The 24,042-nt window shown below is 35.8% G+C and overlaps 2 protein-coding genes across 2 annotated transcripts; both read left to right on the forward strand.

The window, feature by feature from the left end:
• Positions 1 to 211: 211 nt before the first annotated feature.
• On the forward strand, positions 212 to 3,069 carry LOC128559764 (uncharacterized). The gene is made up of 4 exons (XM_053552235.1): positions 212 to 354; positions 1,041 to 1,378; positions 2,327 to 2,409; positions 2,691 to 3,069. The coding sequence occupies exons 1-4, from the start codon at positions 245 to 247 to the stop codon at positions 3,024 to 3,026; spliced, it is 867 nt and encodes a 288-aa protein (XP_053408210.1). The 5' UTR covers positions 212 to 244; the 3' UTR covers positions 3,027 to 3,069.
• Positions 3,070 to 19,701: 16,632 nt separating this feature from the next.
• Positions 19,702 to 22,970, forward strand: LOC128546289 (uncharacterized). Its single transcript, XM_053516684.1, has 4 exons — positions 19,702 to 19,850; positions 21,467 to 21,762; positions 22,363 to 22,445; positions 22,752 to 22,970. The coding sequence occupies exons 1-4, from the start codon at positions 19,702 to 19,704 to the stop codon at positions 22,968 to 22,970; spliced, it is 747 nt and encodes a 248-aa protein (XP_053372659.1).
• The last annotated feature ends 1,072 nt before the right edge of the window (positions 22,971 to 24,042 follow it).

The following is a 24,042-nucleotide window of genomic DNA, read 5'->3' on the forward strand; positions in this document are numbered from 1 at the left end:
TCGAGTAAGCACGATTGCTTCCTCATATTACAGAAAATACACCTCAAGCGAGGTTTCTAGGGGCAAAAGACGATTGCTAGTGCGGAATATTAATGAAAATTTATGTGTACCGTTATATGTCGATGTCTTGTGAAATAATCTTTCGAACTTAAAGGTCATGTTCGCCTTATCTACACACTACGATATGATTATATATATGATCATTCTTAATACACGCTTTGTAAGTTATACAAGGGCGTAAGTGATGCTCCTAATCACCTTCATATGTTTAATCCCGCTTGTCGCGGCTGACTCTACGCAGCCATCTCTACAAGATGTCATTGAGCGACTTATGGTGGTTGAAAATAGGCTGAAGTAAGTTGTTGTTGTTTTTTATTATAATTCAGTGTGCGTGTTTAACATTGTTTGTCTTTTTTAAATTGTAGTTACTTTGCACATTTGTAAAATGTGCACACATATATAAATGCATGTTTGCATGTATGCATGTTTATGTAGTATTTATGCCTTTATACCATTCAAACTTTGGGTGATCCTATTTCACCTAATCACAGTTGTAATAATGTATTTTATTTATTTATTTATTCTCATCAGCACGGATGTACATTTATGCAATACAATGAGTGCTGTCACTCTAAACAGAGTTATATGAGATATATGTACAACATACAACACTTAAAATCTAAAATTACCACTTAAAACTATACTCTATACATACATAACATTTGATATGGTACACTGAAACCTTTAACGTTTCTTTAAAGCGATAAGGAGAAGTAAAAAAATTGGAGATTGATTTGGTATCTACAATTATCTGAATTGATTACATGAATGCCAAAATGACGACTAGGTGACACGATCGAACCAAAATGCATTGAAGAGGGCATGTAGTTCGAAACGATAACGGATGATGCAAGACATTTAATTCAATGCGATAATGAATGTTTAAAAGTAATACTAGCTGACAAATATCAGTGACATAAAAATTATTAGAAAAATGACAAATCTACTTGCTTCTGATTCTTTTCTATTTATCTTTTAAGGGAAAGTGAAAAGGAAATTTTCCTTCTCCGCGAAACTACAACTTTCCAGGAAGAGCTGATTAAGAAACAAGAAATCAGAATAAACAAACAGGACGGACATATAAACAATCAACAACTAAAGATACACGCTTTAGCGGAAGAGGTCGCCGGTCTTAAAGCTGTCACTGATGTCAACAGGAATGACATCACGTCCAACAATCGAGAGATAAAAGGACTTCGGAGACAGATCTATGTTGCAAATGAAAAGAATGACAAGAAGAAGAAACATTTGACAGAAAATACAATAAGTTCATTTGCAAGGGACAACAGTGATATTTCGGGAAAATTTCCAAGACAAAGTAAAATTTTACAATATTTTCATTCTTGATATAGAATTATATAATTGAAATATTCGTGATTAAATTTACGTAACATTTGTGTAACCGCCTCAATGACTCAATGGTAATGTCCGCTTTCAGCGTAGGAGGTCGGGGTTCGATCCCTGGCCGCGTCATACCAAATAGCTCCCTTACTTGGCACTCGGTATAAAAAGAATTGTACCAGGAGGTAAAATAAAGCCAGATTAGTGTGTTACATGGTACCTATTTTGTTACACTAAAGCTCTGTGTTAAATAAAAACTTACCTTTACCTTGTTATTACATTACGCTGAAGATTTTAGTTGCATTGAAAGTAACATTCAGGAATTGTATTACCCTACGTTCAAAATTTTAGCTGCATTCAAAATTATATTCATCAATTGTATTTAAGTGCTTTTATGTTTTTAATTCATGAATTATACAGTATGTTTATGACTTCCGTTGTATTCAATGTGACATTTATGAATTGTATTACAGTACGTTTTATTCTAAGTGATTCAAGATTTTAGCTGTATTCAAAGTAACGTTCATGAAATATAAATCGATGTTTCTCATTACAGATCTGGTGCAGCCGTTCTGTGCATGCACGGAATGATTATCAATTGGAGCGCACGGCAAAATTACGCAGTTTTTTGCATGTCCGCACGCATTTAGTGTATAATATGCATAATATATTGACTAAAGATTAGGGTTAGTATCACCATGGTTACAAAATATATACATTTAAGATAGTTTTTGTTCAAATTGCTTGAATCCGGTATATACCGGAGTCTGTAATATATCAGAGGCGCACCAGATCTGTTTTCAGTCACAGCTATTATAAATTTCAGTACATTAAGATTTTAGTTGTATTCAAAATAACATTCATATACTACAGTGTGTTCAACATTATATAAATGCGAGACAAAGAAAATAACTTCGTTTTCTAGCAATAGGTGGTGGAATCGCATTTACGGCGTTCTTGGACCACGATGGTGATTATGGAGCTGGTCAAATCATTACATTTAACAAGGTAAAAACGATATCCTTAGAGAATCTTGCGTGTATTTAACTTATATGTGAGAACATTTTATAACTAATGATTCATATGTTTAAAAGGATCATCTCATGCCCGCTTAACGCATACGCGAGCGCGCATGCGTGCATGTTTTTTTTCTGCTCTACATGCCTTTGAATAAAGCATGTCATCTATTGCTTTCTCATACATGCTAGATATTTAGATTCATTTCGTACATCATTTGAAAGATAAGAAATCTTGAAAAAATAGGTCAGCTAAATTTGTTGTTATGACAGATAATCACCAACGACGGAAACGGCTATAACATGCATACCGGTGTATTCACCTGCCCCGAGGAAGGAATGTATTTATTTACTTTCTTTGTTGGTGAAAGAGGTGAAATGGATGGTGTAACACAAATCTATGCAGACCTGATAATAAACAGCAATAACATAATCGACGCTTTCGCAGAGACAAGGCACTACCAGGAGGATGCCCAAGGCGGCAATGCCGTGGTAATCAGGTTAAAGCTGGGTGATTCGGTCTGGGTAAGAAGCAGAATCGCCGGTCATCACATTGAGGGCAATACAGCACGCACCACTTCATTTACCGGTGTGTACTTGTATCCGTAAAATTGAATGGAGGACAACTGCATTAAAATGACAATTACATATTTGTACATGTTCATTCTTTGTTTGGTGATTACTTCGTTTCAGATATAGCTTTAATTAGTTAAATAGGTTTCAAACCACATCGGCACAGTTTATGTCAAATGGCGACTTCCCATCCGGACATTATTTTTGACATAGGCGAGCAAAATCATCACTTGTATTGTCTGACTTCATTTGTCAGTGGTTTAATTTGACATTCAGTAGTGGAAACTTTATACCCTACAGTTGTAAGTTGACATTCGGTAGTGGTAAATTGGCTGTTTTAGTGTCGGGTGTCAAGTGAAAACTACCGAGTGTCAAGTAAGATGTCAAGTTAGCACTGCCGAGTATCAAATTACAACTGCCGAGTGCCATTGTACAACTGCCGAATGTCAAGTACTCAATACCAAGTATTAAGTTGCCACTGCCTATTACCGAGCTACTAGTAAGATTTCTAGTTTTTACAGCTGAATTTCGAGTTCCTACTGCCAAGTCACAATACACCACTACCGAACGTCAAACTTTGTCAAGTTAGAATGTCAAGCTACCAGTAACAAGTGTCAAGTTGACACTGCCTAATGTCAAGTTAGAATTTCAAGTTACCACCGCCGAGTGTCAAATTCCCACCTTTATTTGATGAGGTCTGCACTGCATAATCGTAATGCTATAGGTGCTCAGATCAAATGCGTTTTTACCTTTTGTTGTTTGTTTTTTTATTATTGTATTGTTTTAATATGCATTTTTTACATTAAAATAAATTAATTTGTACCTAGTTGAAGGCCTCATTGTAAATATGTGATTTCATTTGTATGTGCTTTTGTGATTGCATAATGAGTTTACCTTCGTAAAATAAAGAAATTATTATTATTATTATAAGTTAACACTGCCGAATGTCAAGTTTTCACTGCCGTGTGTCAAGTTATCACTGCCAATATCCAGGTACTCCTGCCAATGTAAAGTTATCACTGCCAAATGGCAGTTACCTCTGCGTAATTTCGAGTTAGAGTGTCAAGTCGCCACTGCCAAGTGCAAAGTTACTACTGCTGAGTGTCCAGTTACTGCTACCGAATGTCAAGTTACGATTGCGGAGTGTTAATTACTGCCAGTTGTCAAGTTGCCAGTGCTGAATGAAAAGTCAGCACTACCGAATGTTAAGTTACCACTGCCGAATGTCAAGAACTGCCTATTGTCAAGATAGATTGTAACTGGACACTTGGCAACTGCAACTTGACATTCGGTAATGGTAACTTAACTCTTTTATTGTTCTGTTTGAACGACCATTTTCCTTTTAACAAAAACGTGCCAAGCATAAGAATAATTTTGAAAGTTATCACATACATGTACTTACTAAAGAAAAGTTTGATAATAAATTTCACTGTTTCCCTTTCTCACTTATTGGTACAGTTATCAGGCTGACTGTCTTTCCACTAAACAATAACTACTGTTTATTGGAGCCACACTGTTCAATGCAATTGTGCTGAGTAAGACAGAAATCTCTTGGCCCACATCCAAGATCTATGACTTAATTGTTGAGCTGAAACCATTGTCAATGTAGAGATCAATGCGACGACCAAAAACTTTAGCGACAATCCACTGACCACAAGGAATCATGCTATAAGTGTAGCTGTAGGCCAAAGCATTCCTTAGTTATGGGGCGGAAACCATGTTCTGTATCAATGTCACTTTGACCTTAACCTTTGACTGACACACAAAACACTAGGAATCGTCTACTGACAACCGACCACCGACGATCATCCTATGAAGTCTGACCATTGCGACAGTCAGTCAGTCAGTGTTTAAGTTTAATAACGGTCCATCCACCCTTAGTTACATACACTTGGTTTTGCTGTATCGCGTTGATTCCAGCAGGTATACTAATTTTGATTCTGTACCTCATGTTTTTATTTCGATGTAAATGAGATGTGAAATCAAAAGTTGTAGTCCTGTTTGGCGCCATATAACCTATACTGCGTTGGTGCGCCGTAAAACCCAAATAAATAAATTAATAAATTACATACACAATGAAGCATGTAAATTCCACGTAGAGTATAGACTGCGAACATGTCCATTTTCATGTTCTGAAATGGTGTTTTTGTTGCAAAGTAGGAATAATAATTACTTCTCTGCAATTCCCAGAGAGTATTGTCCAGATAGAAGAATTTTGTTGCCAATTTATGACTATAAGTACATCGACCAATGAGACCTGGACATACTCAAGTCCGAGTTTTGAGTCTTGGCGGAAAGGCAAACACATCGGACCGGACCGGACACGCGTTCCTAGCGTTGACAAAATAGCAGGTATTCTACTTTGTTGTAGCCACATCATCGGAGTCACCAGCAGATTCATGCGCAGACCAGGAACCAGGGTCTTTGAAGGTACCGTCGCTTCCAGCTTCCACATGTACACCTGTCGCAGTCGTAGTCGCACCTTCTTCGCAATGGTCTTCGGACTATTTTGTTTCACTCAGGCTTCACCCTCCCCTCCAAGGGAAGCACGTTAAGCGTAACTTCCGTTTCAAGGCTTGGGCCGCGTCGTTTGTTAGTCTTTATCCTCAGTCCTCAGCAGTGTGGGCCATCATCGCAGCAAGACGACTTAAAACCATTGCGAGACCAAGAATGCGCAATTTATCGGACAACAAATTGTCTACCGGCGGAAGGACCGGCAGACCGGCACGGAGCAAAACAACACCCCCTCTTTATCTTCTTCAAAGCGGGAAATCAAAAATAACAAAAAAAAGACACTAAGTCTTGTCAATACCTTGGTCGGGATATTATCTGTAATATCTACACTGTACATTTTGTCGAATTTGTCACTGTTAATGGTTTAACTGCAAATCTTGATACACTTTCATTATACGTTCTAATGTTGTCAGAGACCCAAAAGCTTGTCAAAAATACAAACAAATGTTATAACGTCGCTATTCTACATCATATAAAGATTTTTGTTGGGTTTAGAGCCATACTCGAGTTAGGTCATACGGCGACTACCAGCTTTTGGTAGTGGAGTAAGACCCCAAGTGCACCTCTGGGCCAACAACTATTATAGGTGATGAGTTTACGGTGCCGGTACACATTTTAAACATGATTTAAATATCCATAAGCATAGCGCACAAAACACTGACACATCTAAAAGCTTTTAAACATGGAATACTAGTATATTTTGGTGGTCCTGGAGCACAGACATGGCCGCCAGCCTGATAATCAGGGGTCCTACAACATTTATTTAACACTAAGTGCAAGTATGGAGAAAGTGCAAGTAACCATTCCTCGAGTAAGCACGATTGCTTCCTAATATTACAGAAAATACACCTCATGCGAGGTTTCTAAGGGCAAATGATTCGGAGTCAGTGGTCTTAATTAAGATGATTGCTGCTACGGAATATTCATGAAAATGTATGTGTGCCGTTATGATATTGCTGTCTTGTAAAGTAATCTTTTGAAGTTAAAGTTTGAACTTAAAGGACATGTTCGCCTTATCTACATAATACGATATGATTATATATATATATGATTATTCTTAATACAAGCTTTGTAAGTTATACAAGGGCGTTAGTGATGTTCCTGACCACCTTCATATTTTTAATCCCGCTTATTGTGGCTGATTCTACGCAGCCATCACTACAAGATGTCATTGAGCGACTAATGAAGGTTGAAAATAGGCTAAAGTGAGTTGTTTTTTTTTTATTACAATTGGGTATGCCTGATTAACATTGTATATCTTTTAAATTGCAGTTTCCTTGCACATTTGTAAAATGTTTACAAATATATAAATGCATATAATAATCATTCAAACATTTGGCAATCCTATTTCACCTAATCACAGTTGTAATAATGTAGTTCGAAAACTCATTGTACTCAATGTAAAGAAAACATCAAATAGTACTAGGCCTTTGTGGATGATGAAAGACAGTAATGACTGTTTAAAGGTAATACTAGCTGACAAATATCAGGGACATAAAGGTTATTAGGAAAATGACAAATCTACTTGCTTTCCATGCTTTCTATTTATCTTTTAGGGGAAAGCGAAAAGGAAATTTTCCATCTCCGCGAAACTACAACTTTCCAGGAAGAGCTGATAAACAACCTGGACGAACAGATAAACAATCAACAACTAAAGATAAACGCTTTAGTGGAAGAGGTCGCCGGTCTTAAAGCCAGCATTGGTACCAACAGGATTAAAATCACGTCCAACAATCGGGAGATAAAAGGACTCCGTAGACAAATCTATGTGGCAAATGAAAAGAATGACACGAAGAAGAATCATTTGACAGAAAATAGAATAAGTTCATTTGCAAGGGACAACAGTGGTATTTCGGGAAAATTTCCAAGACAAAGTAAAATTTTACTGTATTTCAACTCTTGATATATAATGTTGAGATTAAAATATTTGTGGTTATATTTTTAGAAGTTACATCTGTGAAAACGTCGCAATGCCTCAATGGTAGTGTCAGCTTTGGAGTGGGAGTTCGGATGTTCGATCCCTGGCCCCGTCGTTCTAAAGACCTGAAAATTGTACTGGTAGCTCCCTTGCTTGGCGCTCAGTACTAAAAGGGTTGTACCAGGAGGTAAAATAAACCTAGATAATTAGGTATGTTACCTGGTACCTAGTTTGTCACAGGAAAGCTCTGTAGATCTTATGCGACGTTGAATTAAAATATTTATTTGTTGGGTTTAACGTCGCACCGACACAATTATAGGTCATATGGCGACTTTCCAGCTTTGATGGTGGAGGAAGACCCCGGGTGCCCCTCCGTGCATTATTTCATCACGTGCGGGCACCCGGGTAGAACCACCGACCTTCCGTAAGCCAGCTGGATGGCTTCCTCACATGAAGAATTCAACGCCCCGAGTGAGGCTCGAACCCACATCGATGAGGGGCAAGTGATTTGAAGTCAGCGACCTTAACAACGCGGCCACGGAGGCCCCTGAATTAAAATAACATGCGTTAAAGATTTTAGTTGCATTGGAAGTAACATTCATGAATTGTATTACAGAACGTCCAAGAATTTAGCTGTATTCAGAGTAACATTCATGAATTATATTACAATATATTCAGCATGATCATAGATTTGGGACAAAAAAAAACAACAAAAAAACTTTGTTTTCTAGCAGTTGGAGGTGGAATTGCATTTACAGCGTTCTTGGACCATATGATGGTGATTATGGAGATGGTCAAACCATTACATTTAACAAGGTAAAGACGGTATCTTTAGAGAATCTTACGTGAATTTAACTTCTATATAGGACCATTTTATAACTAATGATTTATATGTTGAAAAGGATCATCTCATGCCAACGTAACGCATACGCGAGTGCGCTGCGTGCATGTTTTTCTGCTCTACATGCCTTTGAATAAATTATGCCATCTATTACTTTCTCATACATACTAGATATTTGGATTCATTTCGTACAACATTTGAAAGATAAGAGATCTTGAAAAAATTGGTCAGCTAAATTTGTTATTATGAGAGATTTAGGTATCCCTTAACAATCTGATGTTAATTTAACTTAGGTATAGGTTCATTTATAGCTGATGATGTTTATGTTGAAAAGTATCATCTCATGCGCGTGCGTGCTTGTTTTTTTCTATTTTACATGCCTTCAAAAATGGTTAACTTGCCACCTATTGATTTCTCATATTCATTATATATTCAAAGATAAATTCATTTATTTTAAATTTGAAAAATAAGATCTGTTGCAAAAATTAGCTCAGCTAAATTTGTAGTTTCGTTTTATATTATGACAGATTATCACCAATGACGGAAATGGCTATAACATGCCTACCGGTGTGTTCTCCTGTCCGGAGGAAGGAATGTATTTTTTTACTTTCTTTGTTGGTGAAAGAAGTGAAATGGATGGTGTCACACAAATCTGGGCAGACCTGGTAATAAACAGTAATAACATTATAAACGCTTGAGCAGAGACAAGACAATATCAGGAGGATGCCCAAGGCGGCAATACCGTGGTCATCAGGTTAAAACTGGGTGATTCGGTTTGAGTAAGAAGCAGATTCGCCGTTCACCACATTGAGGGCGATTCAACACGCACCACCTCATTTACTGGTTTATACGTGTATCCGTGAAATTTGAATGGAGGAAAACTGAATTTAAAAGGGCGATTCAATATATATGGAAGATTATTTATGCAAAAATTCTATTATTGTATTTGATCAAACGCTTTATGATTAATGACAACTATTATTGCATTTGGTAAAGTGCTTTATTGTTGATGACAAACATATTGCATTGGTCAAATGTTTTATGATTCATGACAAATTCAATTGCATTTTGTCAAATGCTTTATGATTGTAGACAAATGTATGTTATGTAACGCAATTTTGATGAATATAAACACTATATGCTTGGTGTTTGATAACATACTTCCTGCATAGCTCTATATCAAATGTTCGCATGCATATACTTCTATTAGTCTGATGCACAGAATAAATCAACTGTTTGCATGTATGACCATACTTTGATTTTGTAAAGTAGCTCTTCCATAATGCGTTTGCATTAATTACAGTTTTAATAGGAAAAAAAGAAATTTCGACACTTGGCACAGCGACAATGCACTATCCACCATACACTAAGTTCCTTGACTTCAACGAAGCCGGGAACCGGAAAATTTTTTGATAAATTTTAACGCTAGGGGCGCCATTGTCCTAAAATTATAAGGACTGATCCCCAGGCTTGTTCTTTTGCTATAAAGGGAACAACAACAAACAAGTTCTTTTAAATTGCCAGTATGTTTTAAAAATAAAAATTGTTCTTCACTAACTTGCTTACAATCTACCCAAAAACAACATATAGAGTACCTTCCATGTGAAAAAAAAAAACTACAGAAAATGTCATAACGTAAAGGAAAAAAATGTGAAAATGAAAGTAAGTAGATCTCCGGTTCAAAATTTAGCGCGTTCAAACGTGGTTATTAATAAAACCGGCCCGGCCAAACCACGGAAATAGCCGTTTCCCTGATTGTACGGAAACCACCGGAAACTTACGGACGGAAGGCTAATAAAATTACGAATGATATCGTGTCGATATCAATTACATATTTAGAATTTAGTAAAAAAAAAAAAAAAACACTGAACTTTATGATGCCCGCGAGGAACTTCTTTGATGGAATGGGTTAAAACTGCGTGTTCTTTCTGGTTGCAAAACGTCTTAATATAATTTGAAAGCTTGTACACAGGAAAATCGTTATACTAGCGTTGTTTTGACGAGCCTTCTAATTAGTTCCCGATATTTTGTATCGTTATCATTATATACTATCTTATAATTACGTTTTGTCCAAAAGTTGTTATATTTCGAAGAAAGGAATTCCTCTCGGGCCTCAAAGAGTTTTTGTTTCACCTGTGCATTCCCAAAGCCTAAAATATTCTTTGTGTCCGGTACAGGGCTAAAAAAATAGGTAGAAAAAAAAGGCAGGATTTTTATACTTTTTTGTTCAATGAGACTTTACGGAAATTTTTTTTTATGCCCAAAAAAAAAAAAAAAGAATACGAATAATTTCTAATATCATGACAATTTTTTAGAGAATAGAATGAGCAGTTTTTTAAAACTTTTATTAAAAAGTTTTAAAAAATCTCAAGGACCATAAAACAAATATATAGAAACAGATAGGGGAATAGGTTTTTTTCACGCGGGATTTGAGTAATCTCTTGAACTTAGCGACTAAATTTGCAAGTGATCTCTGAATAAATGACTTATTTAAAGGGTATATTCAAATTAGTTCAAAACTATATAGAGTAGAATCGAGATAAGATTTTACCTTTTTCATTTTTGTACAGATGTCTCTTAAACCGGAGGTCGCGGGGTCGAATCCTGTCAGCGGATTTTGACCGTGACTCCAACAGTCCTTCTTTCGGTGCGAGTATGTTACTTTCCAGGAAGCAGTCATCGAGTGTATTTCCATTAGTTGGTGAACCAAAACTCGACGCGAAAAAGAAATCTTTTAAATGGGAACAAAATTACCATTTAACTGCACTCAATATACAGAGCGATTCACACTCTTTCGTGAAAAAAGACCAAGTAAACTTGAACTTGTTAAGGTTCGTTTGGATATTTACCAATGCTCTACACTTTCAGATTATGAATTTAGATACTTCAAAAATTAAACTTCAATGGTTTAGACATATCTTGCAAACTTTGCAATTTATTTAGGTTGATTTGATATATTATTGTTTTACAGAATGCCTTTCAGTCAGTTTGCTAGTGCTCGGCATTTTGATAATAACAACTGAAGGATCGTTTGAGCCGCTAATCATAATTTACAAATAAGTCTCGAAAAAGCAAAAAATAAAATTTTTGAACGGATGTTGTTTCTTCAAATCTCACAAATTTTTCTTCATTAAGATTTTTTTTTGTAAATTTATCAATATCACAATGTACTGCAGACGATTTACTCTAACACTGCTTATTTTTACTATGGTTACGTGACCACACCGGAAGTGAACTGTACTTGGATCTTATTGAGCAGCTTTAATGCTGTCGCATTCTGAGACCTTACGTTTTGTGTGTTTTTCATTGGTAGAACCAAACTATTGTAATTATGCAAATAAAACTGTTGCTCTTCTTTTGTATATACCGAGTAATTGTACGATAGTTTGCAGTTTTTACGAAAGATTGAGTGTAATTTTTCAGCTATAATTGGTTTTGTTAAATCCCTTTATGTGTGGTCAAATCCATAAAGCATCTCAGAAAATTTTTAAAACCTTAAAAAATTTTTTTTTTTCAATTTAGGTAAAGAAGTGTAATGAGCGGGATTTTCCAGAAACAAGTTGCATCCTTCATAATTGTTTAAATAATAGTAAAAGTTGATTTCACCCGATTTTGCATTGTATTGAACTCCTTACGCAAATCGCGTCGAGAAATCACTTTTTTAGCTCAACCTAAATATATATAGTTGTGACGTTTCTGTTTTACGGAGATTAATTTATTTTTTGGGTTTCCATTATATCCAAAAAGTAATTAGTTTCATTTGGGTTTGCAGGCCCATTATTAAAACATATATGTTTTCAAATGGAATGACTAAGTAGTGTGTTCTTTTTTCACAAAAAATAGGCCGGGTTCACACATGTATGAACACAAGATAAAGTAATTTAATCCCATGTATAAATAAGCGCATCGTCTTTTAAACAGTACGAAAGTATCGATCTCTCATAGGGAGACACGAAAATGTAATATCAATGCGCAGAAAAACAAAAATAGCGTTGTGGCATGTGATATGAAATTATTGTTTTATCATTAAATTATATTTATAGTCCTTTCCATTGTTCTAGATGTAGTCACATGTTCAACGATAAAATCGTATTTTCTCGAAGGCGGAGCCAAACACACATATTGACCCCCAGCTGTGACGTCACACGTTATTACGTTAAAACAATGCGACGTCGTATCAATTAACCACGAAAGATGACCTAAGGCTGCAGACATTTGTATCTAATGTTTATACTTATGAGTTGGTGGATTTGATAATAAAAAATTGTCGTTTTTATGTGTGGTCGATATTGTGGATTTATCGACCCGTTTAAAGCGATAAACAAGTCGATAAATTCGCTCGAGGGTTGATATTGCTTTTATCAGGCTGATAAATCCACATATGAGCCAAGCCATGAAAAAAACCAGCATTGTCTATTGCGATTAGTTTTTAGTTTATACAAATTTGTTTTAGCTCGATTGTGATGAAAGCTTCAAGCTTATTGTAACCACTCTCGAGTCCGCTTCCTGGAAAAGCCCGTACTGTGTCATATGAGAAGTCATGGTCGTGACCCCATGGGCTCGAACCCACGACCTCTGGATTGAGCGACCAACACCTTATCCACTAGACCACGCTCCCTATTGCGATTAGAGAAACTGTTAGCAAAAGCATGGATCCTGGGCCAGACTGGGCGGATGTTGGTTTTCTCATGGCGCGGCTCATATCGACCTCACCAAAAGGCAATTATTGTATAATATCACATGCGCAGAAATTGAAAATAACGATTTTGGGGCACGAGATATAAAAACACTTATGATATATTATTTAAGTTAAACTAATGGGAAAAGTGCCCTTGGACATTGTGTGGGGTATAAAAATTTAACATCTGAATTGCACACATTTGTAATCCAGCTTTAAAATGTTCATTTTAAAAAAAAAAAAGTTAACATTGTGTGGGAAAAGTTGTATAAGCATATAGCAAAAGCTAGTTCGTAGTCCGACCGGACCCGGTTTTTTTTAATTCTGTGTTAAAAAGATTGCTAGTATTATTTCAAATATAAAAGAAAGAGAAATCAAAAATTAAAATAATCTAAAAACAAAAATAACGTTAGCCGTAAATTGATAAAACATGAAAGTTCATTGCAATCACACCCTCCCCTTTATCCGTATTAGATAATTACCGTTTTTTTTTGTTTTGTTTAAACAGGAATGAGCGGACATGTTTCGGGGTGGGGGGTCCGGGTTCGAAAATTTGCGACCGATCTTTCATATTTTATACTCCCGTTCATTCATTTCTACAACTTACTGTAACTCCGGGTATCATCTCCATACAAAATCACCCGGTTTTGTTTAAAGCTAAATCATATGATTTATCATTTGAGCAACATTTTGTGATATTTGTTTTCAGTTTTCTTGTATTTCAGGAACAAAGCTATTAATAGAGTTATACCTCTTCTGAATGTTTACTTTGATATTTTTTTTGAAAATTTGTAATTTTCCTCCTTTAAAATGAAAAAAAATGTAAAAAGTGGACTATGTTTTTAGATTTTGATATAATTTATTAGTTTATTTAGTTTTATATTCAAATTTGAATACTTCAACAACCTGAAACAAATGGCAAGTATGAAAACAGCGCATAGCTTCGTAGTTCATCTATTTTCGATCTATCTTGGTTGCGCAACCGAGATAGGCAAAAGGAGTATAATAATAATTTCATAAACTTACATTTCTAGTTTAAATTTTCGCAAAATGTGTTTCTTACCAATGCAAATCTTGACAACCTTAATATAAGAGTGTTTTAATTCATATGTTCCTAAGACAAGATATTTTCATTAAATTAAAACTTAATATGCTTTAAAAAGCTTCTTGGTCGGGCAACCAAAAATTTTTTAAATACTTCCAATGCACGGTATAGACCCTTTGCCTTATGTCACATCGTTAGGTGTGAAAATAACGACGTACATTTAACTAGCCTGTCCAGTTCTGTTGAAAGTATCCTGCAAACTGCTATCTCGTGTCTGTCCGGTACACAAATGACACATCGACTGCCGAACGTATTACTTCTTTGATTGAGTGTGATTCAAATATCTTATTTTTGGTCTTCGCTTATGTCAAGTGCAATACTTCATCAAACATACGTATCAAATATCAAATACTTTGCTTCTACTTTTGTAATAAAGAAATAAAATACACATAATGGCCTTGATAAAGATGACGGTATCACCATTCGTAAATTTTATTTGCCCTTCGTCCGTAAGTTTCCCGGGGGGTTTTCCCTACAATCGGGAAACGATTTTTTTCCGTGGTTTGGGCCGGGCGGGTTTTATTAATAACCCGGCTACCTCTTTCTACGAGAGTTTTCTTGAAGGGATCAGCTATTAACTGTATTCTCAAATAAGAAAATTGGAGTTATCGTTCTTCATTTAAACGAAAATGGAAACCCCGCTAACAAATATGAAGACATGAAATTACGTATATGAATAAGCATAAAGCGCAATACAGAAATCGTTGCTCTCTTGACATTACACAAGTACTTTTGACATTACAGTGTATGCATGTAATAACCCGTAATAAAAACAGTTGATTAACAATGAGAGAACGTATTTGCTAACATTTAACTAGTCTCAAATAGCCCAAATCAAGTAAATGACTACCAGTTCTCTTTTGGCATTGGCGTTAGAAAAAATACTTTTAAAAATTTCATGAAGCTATACATAAGTACTAAGGATTTTGGCATTTAAAGCATTAATTGGTTTACTTATTCCATATATAAGTGATCTAAATTGCAACATGTAGCATGCGTTTGTCATCAACAATAAAGCACTTTACCAAATGCAATAATAGTTGTCATTAATCATAAAGCGTTTGATCAAATACAATAATAGAATTTTTGCATAAATAATCTTCCATAAATATATGTAATTGTTTATTTTCGTTCTTGGTTTTACGACTATTTCATCTCAGATATAGTAAAGTTTCTTTTCGTCCTTTATACAATAGATCTTCAGTGCATGCCAAAGAAATATTGATCTTTTTACGTCGCATCGACATAGTTTAGGTCAAATGGCGACATTCCATCCGTCTATATTTTAGAACGGACGGACACCTTGCTAGAACCAACGGCTTTGCACAAAGCAGCTTGTTGGCTTCTAGGCATGAAGTAATAATACATCTCTTTAAGGGTTCCGGACCCCCAGCGGCGAGTGATTAAGTAATTCGAAGTCAGTCATCTTAACGACGTCCTTCTCATGAAATATGTCTGTCCTTATTATCTTTGGATAATTGTAGAACTCGGACAATAACAAAGTCAAACATCGGTATTTTATAATGAAACAGTACTGCTATAAAAATTCTAAAAGCGTCGGTTAAGAATACCCCAAGTGCTGATATCCATTTACAAACAAAATAAGTATTGTCTATTCACATCTTCGGGGTAATGTTTCATTATATCATATCAGTAGGATACACGCACGCACACATGAACGCACGCACACATGCACGCACGCACGTGCAAACACACACACACACACACACGCGCGCACACACACACACACACACACACACACACACGCACACACACACGCACACACACACAGTTTTTTAGTTGTGCATCCCTTCTCTGCATCCCCTATCTCACAATATTGTGGCACGAACTGTTTCTGCAATTCTATATGGATTCCAATGATATTTCATCACTATGAAATTTAGATGTGTATATTTTGTCTGAGGTAGACAAAGGTAATGGGCACCGCTACCCAGTCCTCACATCGCATTTCCCATTCTTTTGAAATCTACATGAAATATTTATGTTTGTGACATATTTTATTGAGATTGGTCCAGTTTGCAAACTTCTATGCACCCATTTCATCTCAAGTTTGTAATGTGAGCTACTTCAACGATTTCAAATGGATTCCAACAAAACTTCATACACAATGATCACGATGAAGTGTAGATGTTTTTGACTAACTCTTTTCTATGATGAACAAAAATTGTTTTCCCCAAGGAAAGCAGGAAAGCAAAATCATTACTTGTATTGTATGGCTTTGATGATTTATTTTCATTCGTCAGTGGTAAATTGATACTGGATAATGGTAACTTGATACTCTACAGTTTAAGTTGACATTCGGCAGTGGTAACTCGCAGTTTCAGTGCCGGGTGTCAAATTAACACTACCGAGTGTCAAGTAAGATGTCAAGTTAACACTGCCAAATATCAAATTACAACTGCCGAATGTCATTGTACTACTGCCGAATGTCATGTTCTCAATACCAAGTATCAAGTTACCACTGCCTATCACCCAGCTACTAGTACGAGTTGCTACTGCCAAGTGACAAGATACTACTGATTGCCAAACGTTATCAAGTTAAAATGTCAAGTTACCACTGGCAAGTGTCAAATTGTCACTGTCGAATATCAAGTCCGAATTTTGAGTCTTGGTGGGAAGGCAGGAACATCGGACCGGACCGGACACGCATTCCTAGTGGAGTCACCAGCAGAGCAATGCACAGACCAGGAACCAGGGTCTTTGAAGGTACCGTCGCTTCTACATGTATACCTGTCGTAGTGGTTGTCGAATCCTCTTCGCAATGGTCTTCGGACAGTTCTGTTTCAACCGAGCTTCACCCTCCCCTCTCAGGGAAGCACGATGAGCGTACCTTCCCTTTTAAGGCTTGGGTTGCATCGTTTGTTAGTCTTCATACTCAGTCCTAAGCAGTGTGGGCCATCATCGCAGCAAGTCCACTTTTGACCATCAAGGATGCACTGTTTACCGGAAACCAAATGGTCTACCGGCGGAAGGACCGGCAGTTCGTCACAGAGCAAAACAACACCCATTCTTCATCTTCTTCCAAGCGGGATATCAACAATAACAAGACACTTGTCCGTATCTTGGTCGGGATTGTCATGACGTAAATGTCAGATTTTTAGCATGAAATACCTCTCATGTTTTTCTGTATTTCATAACTTAAATTTCCATGTAAATTTTATTAAATTCAGTTCAATAATAAGAAAGTTGATATTTTATAAACTTCAGTAATTTATGTTTTTATCCCCAAAACCACTATAACGGGCCTTAAATTGTCAAATTCAACCCGCGCCAACGTAGTCAGATTTCCCGGCTATATCGTGATTCCCGTGAAAATGAAAATAGTCCGAGTTCACGCATAAGCCGTGAGTCCCATGAAATTTAGTATTTGACGGGACATTACCCTACAAATAGACTGGACTAGATATGCCTAGTGCACACCACTTTCGACATTAGACGAATTTACGTCAAATTGATTTTTCTTGGTAGAAATTTATGCTCGATCGACGTAAGAAGTTTATTTGTTAATTTTTTGTATAATTTTTTAATTACGATTTGTATTTAGTAAATTTTTGTTAATTCTACAGGATTTTGTAAAATGTACTTTTCGGCATGTGATTTTGGCTAGTTTCGGTATGTCCGGATTATTTATTAAATTTTTCAGCCTTTTGTAAATTATTTGGAGAGAGGAATCTAAAATGTTTCGTTTTTATAAGTTGTAAGATCTGTACTGAAATTTGTGTAACATGATAATTGTAAAGTACTCTTTGTCATAAACATATGTCAAACATTTCGTTGTTAATTATGGAACCCCGTTACTGCATTTCATTGTAATGTTTAAATCAATGTGGCAAGTCTAGTACCATGTATGTAATATGTTATTGTAATTTGAAATTGTGTGCCAGTCTATAGCACATCTAAACAGTGTCCATTGGTATTATATTGATACCAGCTATTGTATAACGTTTAAATCGCATTGAATTGTGTTAATTTGTAGTTGTAAATAATAGCTGCAGTTTATCATTTTCGTATCAGTACTTTTTCATCATAAATGTTTCATATCTTTTTCATACTTTAGACTTGTAAGTAATTAATTTTAAAAATAATGGAAGTAATAAGTGACGTATTTTAATCACGTGACGTATGAACTTAGTAGCACATATATTTTGTATAAGTAGCACATATTATTTATGGGAACCTACGGAGGTATGGTGTACCCAAATGAGCAGTTTATGCCCTGACTTGTTTTTTGCTATGGTGCTTACCATATGTTATATATTTTAGCTTCTTCCACCAGACGACTTTTACCTGGTGATGATGTCACAACCCGGAAGTACAATACCCGAGGTTCACTTGTCTTCACTCGCCTGGATGTGATTTTCCCAGCGCAGAGCTTTCGTCCCATGGTTGTGCCGTAAACCGCAGAGACGATGATTTTTGTGATCCACCGAAGTCAGCTCAGGGATGCAATCACCTACCATCATAGGGAGCCAAAACGGAATCAACGTATTCACGGTTTAAAGGGACTTTACGTGAAGATATGTTGTATTTTTGTGCTACTTAAAGTTCAAAGTTAACGGAAACATCTGTGTCAACGAACAGTCAGTGTTAGAACTTTATACATGATAAAAGGGTTACTGAGCTCAGATTTTTTTTCTTTCTTTCTTATAATAAGATCTTTTTTCTCCCTTTTCATTTGTTCATTGTAAATAATCTTTTTTTTTTGTAAATAAATTTGTAAATATTGTAACGGGTGTTGATTTGTTCTGGTAATTACTGTCCCCGGTACGTCCACCCTGTCACAGGGATATTATCCGTAATATCTATACCGCACGTTTTGTCCACTGTTAATGCCTAAAACAATTCTTTGTTTCCGGTAACATGCTAAGAAAATTAGGGTAGGTAGGTGGGCATTTTTTTTTTTTTTTTTTTTTGAATTTTTTTTATTAATGGAGACTTTTCGGAAATTATTTTTGCGTCAAAAAATGAATACAAATAAGAGGGTTATGCCTTTAGAGCATCAGTAAGTTGATTTCAAACATCACTGACCATGTTTAAAGCATAAAAAGTGTAGTTTTGCAACTTTTCGTAAAAAAAAATGGATAAAAACTATTCTCCAACGCCATAAAAACAATTAGGGTCGGGCCAAACATTTAGGGTAGGTCGGGATACCGGAAACGAACAATTTTTTACGCCTAATAAATGGTTTGACTCCAAAACTTGATACACTTTCAATATACGATGTAATATTGTCAAAGAACCTAAAGCTTGTGAAAAATATGTAAGATGCATCTAATAAAAAATACAAACAGATGTGTAACGTCACTATTCTACATCATATATTTAAAGATTTTTGTTGGGGTTAAGAGTCAAACTCGAGTTTGGTCATACGGCGACTACTAGCTTTTGGTATTAGAGTAAGGCCCCAAGTGCCCCTCTTGGCCAAAAACCTTTTATAGGTGATGAATTTATGGTGCCGGTACAAATTTTAAACATAATTTAAATATCTATAAGCATAGCGCACAAACCACTAACACAACTAAAAGCATTAAAGTATGGAATACGAGTATACGTTTGGTGGTCCTACAGCACAGGCATGGCGGCCAACCTGGTAATCAGGGGTCCTACTACATGTATTTAACACTAAGCGCAAGTATGGAGATACTAAGGACATTGTTTTATCGATTATTTGTCCTTTTTGTGGCGATTGTCGTCAGACAATACCCACAGAGTCGGCACAAACTAAATCAACAGCAACAACAACAGCAACAACTCCGGAAAAAGCCGAAAATAGCCGAAGAAAAGTATAAGGTAGTTTTGACGAGACGAGACTGAGATGCAGAAAACCTAATAACGCAAATGTTTTCCTAATCTATTAAACAGAAAAAAATGCAACTGGAGATGCTCAATTAGCAGATAAACATTTAAACAACAGAAATACACATTCAAACTGATTATCCTGATTATCGTCTTCAAAATAACTTATTCCGTTTGGGTTTTTACGTGCACTATTTCTTGTAGCGAACTAATGGTATTATTTTTGCGGGAATTTATATAAATACGCGCAGTGACGCCATTGTTGTTTACTATACGCAGGGAAGAAAAGCACATATACCCAATAAAGTACTGTATACCTCTTAATGAGAAGAGAAGTAAGTAAGTGTTATTTAATCGAAATGTGAAAAGTTTTGCACTTTAAATGTTGATGATCCTGTCGCAATATTCTTTGCTATATCCTTGACTAGCAAAAAAAACACAGGACAGATAACTCTTGCAAGCACCTGATTCACAGTTTCAAATAAAATGTGACCCCAATACAATTTAAACGCTTGAAAAGGCTTAGGCTTTTTCAACCAATTAAACTTGCTTATTGTGTTGCATAGCAGGTATCCCAAAAACTGTATGATTTTTAAGTCGGGGAAGTATGGAGATTGGAAATTATGCACTGTTTTCCAAAGTGAAACTGAAAATAGATCGACCATGTATTTGAATAGGGCTAAAATTTAATTTTCATTTTTATTATATCAGCGTACCAAACCCATAATTTGATATCACTACTATCAACCATTCTTCGAGTAAGCACGATTGCTTCATCATATTACAGAAAATACACCTGAAGAGAGGTTTCTGTTGGCAAATCATTCGGAGCCAGCGATCTTAGCAAAAACGATTGCTGGTACGGAATATTAATGAATATTTATGTGTATTGTTATATGTTGGTGTCTTGTGAAGTACTAGTAATCTTTCGAATTGAAAGTTTGAACTTAAAGGTCATGTTTGCCTTATCTATACATTACGATATGATTGTATATATATATAATTATAATATATAATAGTATATAATACAAATGTATATATCATTCTTAATACACGCTGTGTTAAGTTATACAAGGGCGTTAGTGATGTTCTTAATCACCTCCATATTTTTAATCCCGCTTGTCGTGGCTGATATTACGCAGCCATCCCTACAAGATGTTATTGAGCGACTAATGGTGGTTGAAAATAGGCTAAAGTGAGTTGTTTCTTTTCATTATAATTGAGTGTGCGTCTTTAGTATTGTATAATCTATTTAAATTGCAGTTTCCTTGCACAATTGTAAAATGTTTACAAATATATAAATGCATGTATGTGTATTAATCATTCAAACATTAGGCAATCCTATTTCACCTAATCACAGTTGTAATAATGTAGTTCGAAAACTCATTGTTTCAATGTAAAGAAAACATCAAATACTACTAGGCCTTTGTGGATGATGCAAGCCAGTAAAGACTGTTAAAAAGTAATACTAGGATATATCAGGGACATAAGTGTGTGTGTTCGGGTTTAACGTCTTTTTCAACAATTTTTCAGTCATATAAAAAGCTTATTAGGAAAATGACAAATTTATATGCTTCATGTTCTTTTCTATTTATCTTTTAAGGGAAAGCGAAGAGCTGATTAAGAAACAGGAAATAAGGATTAACAACCAGGATGAACATATAAGCAATCAACAACTAAAGACAAGCGCTTTAGTGGAGGAAGTCGGCGGTCTTAAAGCCGTCATTGGTACCAACAGGATTAAAATCACTTCCAGCAATCGAGAGATTAAAGGACTCCGGCGACAGATCTATGTTGCAAATGAAAAGAATGACAAGAAGAAGAATCATTTGACAGAAAATAGAATAAGTTCATTTGCAAGGGACAAGAGTAGTATTTCGAGAAAATTTCCAAGACAAAGTAAAATTTTATAATATTTTCATTCATGATATAAAATTTATGATTAGAATATTCGTGATTAAATTTACGTAACATCTGTGTAAACGTCGCAATGACTCAATGGTAGTGTCTGCTCTGGGGCTTTTTGTATGTAGATTATTTGCGACGATGAATAAAGATTACCTTTGTATTACACACCGTTATAGATTTTAGCTGTATTTAGAGTAACATTCATGAATTGATTACCGTACATTCAAGATCTTAACAGTATTCAAAGCAACATACATTACGTTCAAGATTTTAGGTGTATTCAAATTTACTTTTATGAATTGTATCACAGTTCGTTCAAGATTTTAGCTGTACTCAAAGTTACACTCGTGAATTGCATTACAGTGCGTTCAACATTTTAGCTGTATTTCAAAATGGCATTCATATATCATTAATTCCATTCTAAGTAGCATACATGAATTGTATTACAGTGCGTTCAACATCATATATCTGCATCCGATATAACTTTCATGAATTTTAGTTGTATTAAAAGTAACATTCATGAATTGTATTACATGTACAGTACTTTAAAGATTATAGTTGTATGACAAATGAGATAACTTTGTTTTCTAGCAGTTGGTGGTGGTATCGCATTCACAGCGTTCTTGGACCATGACGGTGATTATGGAGCTGGTCAAACCATTGCATTTAACAAGGTAAAGAATGAAACTCTAAAGAATCTGACGTTAATTTATGATAGATATTTAGAATAGGTTCATTTATAGCTAATGATGTTTATGTTAAAAAAGATCATCTCATGTCCGCTTAACGTATGTAACTGTGAATGTGTGTTTCTACCATACGTGCCTAAATTTGAATAATGGTGAACTTGCTACCTACTGCTTTCTAATATATATTAGATGTTTAAAGATTCGTTATTTTCGTAAAACATTTGAAAGATGAGAAATCTTGAAAAAAAGTATATGTCAGCTGAATTTTTATTATCTTTTATATTATGACAGATTATCACCAACGACGGAAACGGCTATAATACACGTACCGGTGTATTCACCTGCCCCGAGGAAGGAATGTATTTATTCACTTTCTTTGTTGGTGAAAGAAGTGTAAAGGATGGTGTCACACAAATCTGGGCAGACTTGGTAATAAACAGCAATAATATAATTGACGCATTTGCAGAGACAAGACAATATCAGGAGGATGCCCAGTGGTCATCAGGTTAGAACTGGGTGATTCGGTTTGGGTAAGAAGTAGAAGTGCTGGTCACCACATTGAGGGCGATCAAACACGCACCACTTCATTCACTGGTTTATACTTGTATTCGTGAAATTTGAATGAAGGAAAACTGAATTAAAAAGATTCAATATTTGTAGTTTTCTCATTACTGGCGAATACTTAGCTCCAGATACTAAATATAAAGAACAAATTTGACTTGTTAGCTCAGTTTGTGACCTTAACCTTTTTACCAGTTTGTGACCTTAACCTACAGACCCGGTTGATGTTCTTTGCACATCGCCACATCGCCACCTACCTGCATGCCAATTTCGAAGTCAATACCTTGCATGATTATTTAGTAATGCAACGCATCGGTCCCTTTTCTGTACTTATTTGTATCTTATTTCTAACTCTAACCCTAGCATCTGTATTTCCATGTAAGTGTACCCAGACACAAAATAATCCCTAATACTGGAATCCATGCTTTTGTCCAATTTTTGATAGATTTAACATTTGAGCTCAATTTATTACCTTGACCTCAAGCGCTCTGCACATCGTCACTTTGCCATGAACCTATATGCCAAGTTTAAGTCTCAACCTTTAATGGTCATAAAATTATGATGTCCCTTTTCTGTGCTCAACAGCATCGGTATTTTCATGTATGTGTACCTAGACACAAAATATAATTTAACGCCTAATACTGGAATCCATGCTAGTAAAATATTGTAGTCCATGCTTTCTTCCATTGTTTACTTGTGTTTGCGCATGTCAGACAGGAAGGCGATAACACGGTAGCGATAACAAGAAGGTGATGACACGACGGTGCGATGGCACGATGATGATGGAGCAAAGGCACGATGACGAAGACGCGAAGTAATATTGTGTCTTCGTCATCTAGCTCCATCACCATCGTGTCATCGTACTATCGCGTCTTCGCCAAAAAGTCGATAACAGGACAGCGACGGCACGAAGGCGATAACATAACAGCGATGACACGATGGTGATGACACGACAGCACAATGGGACTATGATGATGGAGCGAAGGCACGATTACGAAGAAGCAAAGCAATATCGCGTCTT

Source organism: Mercenaria mercenaria, chromosome 10 (genome assembly GCF_021730395.1).
Source record: "Mercenaria mercenaria strain notata chromosome 10, MADL_Memer_1, whole genome shotgun sequence".
In the NCBI taxonomy this organism is placed as follows: domain Eukaryota; kingdom Metazoa; phylum Mollusca; class Bivalvia; order Venerida; family Veneridae; genus Mercenaria; species Mercenaria mercenaria.

Bases quoted from the DNA above. Each gene is read 5' to 3' on its own strand.
- LOC128546289 (XM_053516684.1), top strand. From the start codon at position 19,702: ATGGAGATACTAAGGACATTGTTTTATCGATTATTTGTCCTTTTTGTG. The intron at 19,851-21,466 runs GTATAAGGTAGT...TTATCTTTTAAG, and splicing joins CCGAAAATAGCCGAAGAAAA to GGAAAGCGAAGAGCTGATTA. The intron at 21,763-22,362 runs GTAAAATTTTAT...TTTGTTTTCTAG, and splicing joins GAGAAAATTTCCAAGACAAA to CAGTTGGTGGTGGTATCGCA.
- LOC128559764 (XM_053552235.1), top strand. From the start codon at position 245: ATGCTCCTAATCACCTTCATATGTTTAATCCCGCTTGTCGCGGCTGAC. The intron at 355-1,040 runs GTAAGTTGTTGT...TTATCTTTTAAG, and splicing joins GTGGTTGAAAATAGGCTGAA to GGAAAGTGAAAAGGAAATTT. The intron at 2,410-2,690 runs GTAAAAACGATA...TTGTTATGACAG, and splicing joins AAATCATTACATTTAACAAG to ATAATCACCAACGACGGAAA.